An 11,144-nucleotide genomic window follows, 5' to 3' on the forward strand; every position below is an offset into this window, starting at 1 on the left:
GATTAAACCAAAATGGTTTAAGTTTTTTATAAATTATCAGATGTTGTAATACATGTTCTTAAATGAAAATATAGGTAACTTAGCCTATGCTATATTGTTCTTAAAGCAGGTACAGGTGGCTAAGATTTAGTGAATTTCCAAAGTCAATTCATTGAGTTACAAATTATCCATATACCCAGTGTTCAAACTTCAGTATGTTTGATGGTCTTACTAACGTTTTTTTTGCATGAATTTCAGTTTTTCTAATCATTATAAATATATATGATCCTTATTCTTTTGTGTTTTTTTATTTTTATTTAATTTTTTTATTTTGCGAAATGAGCTTGAGAACTAGTAAACAAGGTCAGGAGCCTAGTTATGTATGAATCATTGTCTAGAAAGTCACATGTATTACGAAATAAGCCTGTGAAATGAGCTTGAGAACTAGTAACCAAGGTCAGAAGCATAGTTATGTAAGGAACCTTGCCTAGAAACAAGATGAGTGCACTAGTACTTGTGATAGGTTGATGGATTACTGACCTCAACCCTTTAGAACTAAGAAAGCTACGAAAAACTTTGGTTTTAGTGAATCATATCGGCACTTTGAGGTAATATCAGTTACAGCACATGGGTGTAGCAATACAAGTGAATAGGTGGCTGACTAACACAACTTATCTATAACCTATTACTTGAGAGTTCTGGTTATGGTTTTGGTTTAGCCCGGGAATTCCCCTAAAGTATCCAATAGGAGCACAGGACTACTTGCTGTGTCCTATTTAGTAGGTCGAGATAATACCAAGAAAAGTTAGTTAAAAAAAATATGTCAGAGACTGAAAAATCAGTTCTCCAAGATTCAGAAAGAGTTCCTCCAGGAATCAGAAAATTCTCTCAGGAGTTCCTAAGTTCTGAAGAAATTCTGAACAATGAAGGTACCGAATGTGGCTAAGACTTCCAACAACTCAACTCTACTGTAAGTATAATCTCTCTCTCTTAATCAGCTAGTGTAGAATTATAGAAGATAGTAAATGTATTTAAATAAAAGTGTTTAATACAAGTATATAAGTGGTAATCCAATATAACTAATGTTCAAAGTTTGTAATGTTTTGAGAAGTTGTTAAATGTTAAATAAATGTTATTCTAAGTGTTCACCATTGGCCTGATACTCTATTTCTTTAGTCTAACTGTAAACTTCCTCGAGTTAGCGACTTGTGGCTCCACTCATCACGACAAATCCTCCAATAAATAAATTTGGTGTAATGAGTAGTTTTAATTGAAACTCCAACAATTAAGCCCACCAGGGCGCTACTCATTACACTACTCACCGAGACTCTATACTAACATACTTAACTTGGAGACATGGTTTGGGCTTGGGACGACAGTTGGAAAAACAAATTGAAGAAGAGTACAATTACTGGAAACATGTCTTCAGATGTGTAATAGTTGTTATTTGTATGTTAGCTGAACGTGGTATGCCTTTTAGAGGAACAGATGAAAGATTTGGGTCATCGCAGAATGGGAATTTTTTAGGGCTGCTTGAGCTCATAAGTCAGTTTGATCCATTTTTAGCATGCCACATTTCAAAATATGGGAATTATGGAAAAGGAAATCCTTCTTACCTGTCCAAAACCACCTGTGAGGAACTCATTGAACTAACAGCTCAAAAGGTCCACGCGCTCATTGGTTATTTTAGCTTGTCAGTTGACTCAACACCAGATCTATTACATATAGATCAGTTAAGTGTTGTACTTTGATACTTAAAAGATGGGCAGCCTATTGAATGCTTTTTAATCTTTCTGGAATTAAAAAGCCATACCGGTGAGGAAACAGGTGTTGCAGTACTTACGTGAAGTTTGCAAACTGAATTTTCCAAAATGTAGGGGTCAGTCCTACAACAACACTGCTAACATGTCTGGGTGTTATAAGGGGCTGCAGCAAAAAATTTTAGAAGAAAATAAGTTTGCCATATATGTGCCCTGTGCAGACTATTCACTAAATCTGGTAGGCTGAAGTGATGTTAAATGCTGTCAAGTGGCAATTAATTTCTTCTCTAAAGTGCAATTGCTACATAAATTTTTTCAGCCTCAACCAGCTGGTGGAAAATTCTTAAAGTTTGTCTTGGAAATGAAAGTGTTTTAAAATCCCTCTCTGATACCAGAAGGGAGGCACATGCTATGGCAACAGCAGCAATTCTGAAGTTTTTCTTTAAGATTTTGGAATCTTTAGAATGTCTGGCGGAAGACCAGTTACAAATGAGAGACACTAGAAGAGAAGCAGACAATTAAAATCATAAATAATATTCAACATTAAACAGTTTAAAGTTGAATATTATTTATGATTTTAACTTTATACACAAGTGCCAAAATACTATAAGAAGTAAACAATATTGCAAATAAGATGCAAGAGCTAGAATTTGTTTTTATATTGAGCCTTTGGAATGAGATTTTGCAAAAGTTTCATAGAGCAAGTCAAGTTCTGTAAAATGAGAATGTGAAGTAAAAACATGCACAGATCTGTATGGGTCATTAGCTGACCAACTGTGCACTTGAAGAGATGACTTTGAAATATTTGAAGCAATTGCAAAGGAAATACTACCAGATGTTGATTACAATGCAGCTCAAACTCGCAAGCGTATCAAATAAAGGTACTCAATGATGGAGATGCATCAGAATAAGTCTGCAGGGTTCACACAGACCTTGAAAAGTCCTCGAATTTAGGTCTATCCTTGAAAAGTGTTTGATTTTCCCATGCAACCTTGTGAAAAGTCCTTGAATTTTGAATTAAGAAAAAATTTTTTCCTATTTGTACAAATACCACTACATCTAGAGTGTTTGTATTAGCATGGGATAAATCATCAAATTTAATATAATATAATATAAAAAATTAAAAAATCACATCGTTGTTTGAGTGCTGGCCGTGTGTTTTCAGTTGCATATTTACCGCTGTCCACACTCCGTCTTGGCAAATTACGGAAATTGATATGTTTGGCAGTTTCCAAGTGAGTCACATGATGAATGGTGCATGACCTTGCACCACTTGTATTATAATGCAAATATTTGAATGCGATACCTGCAGGTGTTTCTACTTTTAACCATGCATGACTCTTAGATACAAACTTAAAGCAATGGGTTCGAGAGGTAAAGGGACACACACTTAAAGGATTGTGTGCAATTTGCAACAAAATTATCAATCTCTCCTCAGTGGGATTGAGTGCCCTGACTTCACATTGTAAAAGTGAAAAGCATAAGGATCTTATGAAGGTCACAAATTATGGGGGATTGCATATGTTTTTTGGTGGAAAATCGAAAGAAATTAGACCGAGATCTGTTCAATTTACGACAGCAACTGGATAGTGTCCGTAGTAGCAGTACCGGTGGTAATGCCAGTGACAACGACGATGTCAATGACAGTGGTGATATTGACGAGTCAAGCAATTTGAATCCTACTAGACCTAGTACTAGTGCAAATAGTACTAGTACACTCAATAAGTCTAGCTCTACACCAATATTGTGCACTAAAAATAATGTTCTTAAAGCAGAAATTTTGTGGACACTTTACACTGTGTCAAAACATCATTCATACAAATCTAATGAAGAAATTCCATTATTATTCAGCCAAATGTTTCCAGACAGCAAAATTGCAAAACAATTCAGTTGTGGAGAAAAAAAATCAGCATATTTATGTGTTTGGACTAGCTGAACATTTCAAGAGTTGTCTTATGGATGGCTACTACACTGTTCTTTTTGATGAGAGCCTAAAAAAGGAGTAAAAAAAACAACAAAAACAGATGGATGTACATGTGCACTATTAGACAGACAACAGAGTAGTTACCAGCTACTTGGATTCAAAATTCCTTGGTAAGGATAACAATTAGCATTTCTTTATTTTTGATTAGACCCTATATAATTAGAAACATAAATTAAAAAAGTTAAATAGATAGATAATGTCTTACTAATTCTAACCTCTAGGCCTGTTTCTCGGTTATTGGGAACCGGTCTGACTCGAATAAATGATTTGCAAAGAAAATAAAAACTTAGATTTTATTTATTAAAAGTTTATAAACATTCTGTTAAAATTTTATAAACAGTATGTTGCAATTTATTAATTTGTATGTGTTTTTATTTTAGGTCATGCAACTGCAGAAGACATGGTTGCGCATTTCGAAGAAGCAGTAGAGATTTTGAAAAACCCAAATAAGCATGACATCATGAATAAAAAAATGTTGAATGACTTCCAGTCATCTCTGGTGAATATTGATTCCTGTGGTCTTCACGTAGTGAACAACAGTTTTAAGACAGGGGTAAAAGTTTCCTCATGGGCCATAGATTCTTTGTTGTCTGCACTATATTATTTGTTCAAAGATTCTCCAGCAAAGACGGAGGACTTTGAACTTTTGACCAAGAGTTCCAGGTTGCCACTGAAGTTTGTCAACTGCAGATGGCTGGAGAACATACCAGTTGCTGAGAGAGCCCTGGAAGTGTGGGATAATATAGTAAGGTTTGTGGGAGCAGCTGAGGCTAAAAAAAGTGATCAGCCAACATCAACATCCCATGCGATCATTAAAGAGAGTGCTGGTGACAAGCTCATCAAGGTAAAGATTAATTTCTTCCAGGTGGTGGCTGGAGAAATGCAGCCATTTCTTCAGAAGTACCAAACGGACAGGCCATTGGTTTGCTTTTTGTCGTTGACTTATCTTGTATGGTAAGAGGATTGATGAGAAGATTTATAAAGGAGGACGTTCTCACTGCTGCTAACACCACAGAAAAACTCATGGACATTGACATTAATGAAAAAGCAAATCATGTAAACTACAAGAAAGTTGACATTGGTTTGATGACCACCAAAGCCTTGAAAGATGCAAGTGGTGTTTCTTAGAGAAGACTGTTGGAATTCCGAATGGAATGCATATCATTTCTGGTGGCAACTCTGGAACAAATAAAGGAAAAATGCCCATTGTCATATTCACTGGTAAGGTCATTGTCTTCTCTGAATCCAAGACAGATGGTCCAGCCTGGGAACCAGTACTCATGTAGAACCAAATTCAAAAAAGTGGTTGATGTATTATGTAGTACAAAGAAGGTGAAAGAAAATGATTCAGATGAAATTGTAAAGGAGTATTCTAATTTCCTTGAAAACATCCCATGCGTTGCATCTGAGAAATTCACTGCCTTCAGTGTCAATAATGATAGAGTTGATGAACTGTTAGCTGGTTTGCTGAAAGATGATGAGAACTATGCAAAATTCTGGAATGCTGTGCAGATTTTGGTGTTACTGAGTCATGGCCAAGCAGATGTAGAAGATGGGTTCTCTGTGAATAAGGAGGTTGAAGTGGAGAACCTACATGAGCAGTTACTAGTGACACAGAGACTTGTGTGTGATTATGTGGTAAAGGAAGGTGGTGTGACTAAAGTACCAATAACTAATGCTCTGCCGATTTCTGCAGTTATGTCAAGACAAAAGTACAATATCTACCTAGAAACGGAAAGAGAAAAGATGAAAACAGAAGCACAACAAAGAAAGAGAAAGAATGTTCTAGAAGAAATAGAGGCCATCAAGAAGAAGAAACTTAGGCTGAACCAGGACATTCTCTCTCTCACAAAATCAGCAGATGATTTGGCAGAAAAAACAGGCAACCTCATCCTTGTAGTCAAGGAAGAAGTGCAAAGGAAAAACAACAGGAATTAAATGACATTGGGAAACAGTTGGAGCCAAAATTAAGTGAACTTACTCAGTGAACTGCTGGATTCATAAACATTATATTTTGTTTACCAGGGTACTTTTCATGTTTAGAAGTTTAAATTTTTTGCATACAATTTATGAAAAATTTTCATAATAAAGACATGTTATGAAATTTATATTAATAAATATCTTTGTTTATATTATCTCTAAGCATTAAATCAACATAGTCAGATTTTCCTTGAGAAGTCCTTGAATGAAATCCACAATTCTGTGTATGAACCCTGGTTTGAATGTCAGAGATAAATTTTGTATCCCAACTTTTTACACAATTGTTGACAAACTAGAAACTCGAAGGAGAGGAGAGGTGTACAAAGAAATAGCGGACATATTTTCTTGACTAAGTGATGTGCCAAATAATGTCACTTCATCTTCTACTGAAACTGAAAGGTACTCTCAGTGTTGTCAAAAGCTAATTGATGTTTACCCAGATGAGTTGAACACTCTGCTGAGCTTCAGCAATTTCACTCATTAGTGCCATAAGTTCAGTGCAACAAAAAACCAGATTCAGTCATGCTGAACTTTATTAAATAATTGGAGAAGACAATATTGAGTGTGCGTTTCCAAATGTTGAGATTGGCTTGCGTATATTTTTAACATTAATGGTCACAAATTGCACAGCAGAGCGTTCATTTTCTCAGTTGAAGCATATTAAAAATCCCAACAGAACAACTATGCGACAAGACAGGCTAGATGCATTGTATCTGCTAAGTATAGAAGCAGATTTGTTATGCCAGATTAGTTTGAGGACTTGATCAAAGACTTTGCAATAAAAAAAGTAGGAGAAAACTTTTTTTAAAGGTATAAATAAAATTATAAGTAGGCAACAATAAGCATTATTTTGCATCTTTTGATCCATGTATTTTGGAATGCTACATATCTTTAAGGTTAAAAAGCAATAAAATAAAAGATGTTTTGTTCGTACAAATAATGATATTTCTTCATTAGAATTTCTTTTTTCTAAAATTGACCAACAACATCGATTTCTGTAGAAAGAATTGTTTTCAATAAATTTTTGTATTTGTCCTTTATAACAGTTTTTTAAAAAATGAATAAAAAAGTGTTGAAAATTTGCATTTTTTCCTATTGCGCTGGTTATAAGTAAATAAAATCCAAAAACAGGTTATATTTAATATAATTGTGGGGTCTGGCCTGGAAGAAAACTGAATTTTTAATCTATTATTTCACATTCAGCACTTATTGAGTCTTAATGTCTTGTGAGTTAGACAATGGAAGGGTCGAGGGGGAAACATTGTTGGGGTGTGTTTGGGGCATCAGTTGGCCTTAATCCGGCCCTGGTCACATTAGGGTGGAAACAACGGAGGAACCTACATCACATTATCATGCATTCACAACCAGCACTATATCTGCCAGGAACCAACATTTGGGGGAAGGTGGATAACAAAGTGGGGGTGCATCTCCAGTCCAGAACCAGACAGTATCAAGAATGTATCACCCAGTATGTGAAGGATAACTGGTCACACATGTGTGAAATTAAAGGACTCCTGGTATAGAGTGGCCAGAGCGTGTTAGACTGGAAATGGGATAATGACTTCAACAAACACCAGGCAAACCATGATACAAATATTCAACTCGTGGTAGGAAGAGGTAACTCTACCTTTCACCTCCGGTGTAGGTATAGGCAGGGAAGAGGAGTCTCTGTACCAAGGACCCATTTAAACATGTGTGCACATCCAACACAACCATCACCATATCCACTGGGAACTGACATCCGAGGAATGGTAGGAAGGTGGAGAGCAAAGTGAGGGTGCATCTCAAGTCCATCACCAAGCTGCATTGGGAATGTATCATCCAGTCTGATGTAGGATTAAGGTACTCTGCCACATGTGTGAGTACTCATGTGGCATATCTGCTGTACTCATATCTACTGGGAACCGAAATCCAGGGAAAGGTAGAAAGGAGGGTGTCTCAGTCAGTGGGACAAAATGGTATTGGTGGAATGCATCATCAACATGTGATGGCATCTGGAATTGTACATCAGGTATGCAGTAGAATGAGCATCTATGTAATCAACAACAGCAGAAAACCACCACTCTACTGTCAACTGAGTGGAACTGAGCACACTCAGGAGGAAGCCTCCATGATCCACCACCACCCCAGCAATTAGGAACTGGTAAGTGGCAAGGACCCCCATACACCATCAGAAGAATGGTAGAAATAGCGCATTGAAGAGTCTAGACAGTGCAATGAGTAACTGTTATGATTTATTTCGAAAAGCAAGCTGATCTTGTGACCTACAATACACATTATCATATGGGATGGGCAGTAATCCTTGTCTGTTTTACTTATGTTAGTCCATGAGTGTATGATCCGGAATGAACATATCTATGAAACAAAATACAGCAAGGCTGACCTACTAGAAGTCTTGTGGTACATTCCATCTCGACGGTGGGTGTATATGACACACAGGTCTTATAGTGCAGATTTAAGAATAAGTATACCTCACCAGGCAAACTCACCACTGAGCAGGATTCAATTATGTTACAAAGGGCCCTGCAGAAAAAAAAAGAAAAAAAGAAACACCCACTCAAAGAGAAATCATGGAGTGCATAATGGCAATGGAAGGAAAACGAAACTTTGTATAACAAGCAACAGCCATGTGGTGAAGATAATGAGCAGTAAAGGTATGGGGAGTGGGTCATATGAGAGGGATTCCAATGGATAAATAATGGGAGTGAGAACAGCAGAAGGGATCAGAGTGCACAGAATTACTCACCTGAACAGCTGCAGTGTGGGGTAGAAAGGATAATTTGGGAAAAGGATCACATTGCAAAATTGAAACATTCATATGGAACACAACCTGTGGCTGAAAGAGGAACATAAAGGGAAAACAAGGATGCCACGTGCTGCAAAAAACCGAACTGCCAGGCCACGAAATGGACAAAAACCATGCATGAAGATGAAGAGTGGGAATAGACTGATAACACACTCTGGACCAGGGCAGTCATAGGAGGGTGTGATGAGGGAAGAGGGAGAGGAAGATGAGGTGACACCAGTAGTCAGTGCAGAAGTGGAAATCACAGTAAAGGCACATACAGAATCCAACTCAGAGTGGTCTGAATGATGGAGAGGACCCAGAGAAGCAAATAAATGAGAAGGTAGGCATAGACCCATTCAATCCTTACTGAGTGCAACCAATGCTACTGGTAAATGATATGGAACAAGAGACCAAAACAAGGGGAGCTAAGAATTGAGATGAATGATAAAGGCAACCATATTCAGAAACTCCCCAGGGCACAGAGCCCCTGAAATGCTCGTGGGTCCAGTGAACACTCCATTGGGAGAATCCTGTTGGGATGTAATGAGATTCAGGGCATCTGGAATATGACAAGTAAATACAAGAATCCAATGGCTGTAGCAAAACACATGAGGACCAGTGGCCAAAAACAGAGATCACATAACCAAACCCCTTGCTGAAGATGTATGGCACAACAGTTGAGTTGTTAGAAAGCACCATCACCGACCAGCCCTGAGGGGCTGGAAGGAAATGCACCAAAGCCCAACAAACTGCAAGGAGCTCCCAGGATTTGAAAAGTAGAGAAAACTCTGAGAAGGTCCATTGCCCCCAAACCTCCTGAGCAAACAGATAAGCACTCCAACCAGAAATAGAAGCATTTGTAAAAGGTGGTGTTCCAGCTGAAGAGGAGGAGAAACACCTGTAGGGGTGTTGTCCTGAACCAACAACCAGGCAAAGTTGGTCAGTAAGAAAAGAAGAAGGATGAGAGGGGTATCCAAGGGATTCCTATGGACCCACAAAACCCACTGAAGGCAACACATTTGATCACAACCAAGATGGATGAGGGTTTCCTGAGAAGCTCACATCCCCAAAAGAGACAAAACCTCTTGCTCCATGGGAGAAGGAGAGCTGCAAACTAGAAACACCATAGCCCTCAACCAAAGGGGAGAACTTTGGACTCAACTGAGAAGGGAATTAAACAATACCCCAAGATGAACTAGGTAGTGCATGGGGGTGAGAAAAAATGTATCCACCTGCACCAACCATCCAGCATGAGCCACTACTCTTAGAAGAAATGGAATATGAAAGACAGAGTCGGCCTGTGAGGAAGCCAATCGTCCATGTAATGGTGGAAATGAAGGTTTCACGAATAAAAAATACGAGCAAATTCCCAGGCCGCCTGATAAAAATGTAGGAAGCCAAAGCAAGTTTGAATGAAAGAATCCGGACTGAAACACACACCCCTTGATTGACAAAACAAAGATAATGGCAGGATTCAGGGGAGATGTGAATGTGTAGGTATGCATCCAACACATCTACCATTGTCATCTACAATGCAAGAGGGAAAACCCAACAAAGGGTTAAGTATGACTTCATGGTGAAATGTGGGAGGACCAAGAAACAGGTCAGAGCTGACAGAGCACCAGTTCACATTTTTTAAAATCAGGCTGTTTGGTTTCCATCTAATCTCAGTTGAATACTTATTCCAAGTTCTTTGGTTTGTTTCAGAAAAAATCACACTGGAATATCTTTTGTGTCCACTGCGTGGAGTAAAGTAAAGATATGACAGTATAATGGGCCAGCCTCAAACTTGTGACCATCAGACTATGAGTCAAAAGTGCAAACCTACTGAGCTACATTGCCCATTGTAGGCATGGAAAAGGAAACTAAAGTAGTGGGATCTACTCCCCACAAAGAAACAAGCATATCCAAATGCTGTAGTACAAGTAGGGAAAGTCAGAATGATGACATATCAGAGCATGGTCATCCAAAGTATGTGAGAGTAAAGGTATACTGACATACAAACTCAACTGGGCCCCAAAATGACTCGCATGAGGTCCAATATCCAGATAAAGTTAGGAAAATGCTAAATACTGACCCAATGACTCATCACTGAGAAGGGCAGGAGCAGAATCAAAGGAAGCTGGAGATAAGGATAAAATATACCTGATGGATTACATCTACTAATGGGAAAGGAGGCCTGGACACCTCCCTCAAAACAAAATGCAATTTTGAGGCACAGACAAGAGGAGGAAACAGGCTGTACAAATCCTCATTGTCATGTTCAGCCAAACTCTCACAAGGCACCAGAGGACAATCATCAGGTGCTCAGAATCTCACATAAAAGTAGCCAACTCCCTATGAACTAGAACCATTACTTCCTGGGTAGATAAAGCTTGCTTAGAAGTCATTGAAGTGGCAAACAAAGCACCTGTAGTAGTTACAGCATCTTTGGTAGATGCCATACGGAATTGTGCATGAAAGACGAGTGAAGCTGACTGGGAAAAAGGATAATTTTATCTAAAATAAAATAAAATCAGTCTTACAATATGAGTGAAAACACGTCCATCTACAAGTGATTAAGGGCTGTGCAGAAGAGAGGGTGGTAGTGACGATAGGAGTCATGTCGCACTCCTATTGGTGGAGGATTACTGAATGATCATTTGCATGATAG

At 38.2% G+C, this 11,144-nt stretch overlaps 2 protein-coding genes across 2 annotated transcripts; both read left to right on the plus strand.

The window, feature by feature from the left end:
• Positions 1–3,301: 3,301 nt before the first annotated feature.
• On the plus strand, positions 3,302–4,704 carry LOC111086980. Its single transcript, XM_022391973.1, has one exon. It carries the CDS (start codon positions 4,124–4,126, stop codon positions 4,679–4,681), a length of 558 nt encoding a protein of 185 aa, XP_022247681.1. The 5' UTR covers positions 3,302–4,123; the 3' UTR covers positions 4,682–4,704.
• A 134-nt stretch (positions 4,705–4,838) lies between these two features.
• LOC111086979 lies at positions 4,839–5,661 on the plus strand. Its single transcript, XM_022391972.1, has 2 exons — positions 4,839–4,944; positions 4,987–5,661. The coding sequence occupies exons 1-2, from the start codon at positions 4,873–4,875 to the stop codon at positions 5,659–5,661; spliced, it is 747 nt and encodes a 248-aa protein (XP_022247680.1). The 5' UTR covers positions 4,839–4,872.
• Positions 5,662–11,144: the final 5,483 nt, after the last annotated feature.

The sequence above is a fragment of the Limulus polyphemus genome, unplaced genomic scaffold (genome assembly GCF_000517525.1).
Source record: "Limulus polyphemus unplaced genomic scaffold, Limulus_polyphemus-2.1.2 Scaffold1601, whole genome shotgun sequence".
Taxonomy (NCBI): domain Eukaryota; kingdom Metazoa; phylum Arthropoda; class Merostomata; order Xiphosura; family Limulidae; genus Limulus; species Limulus polyphemus.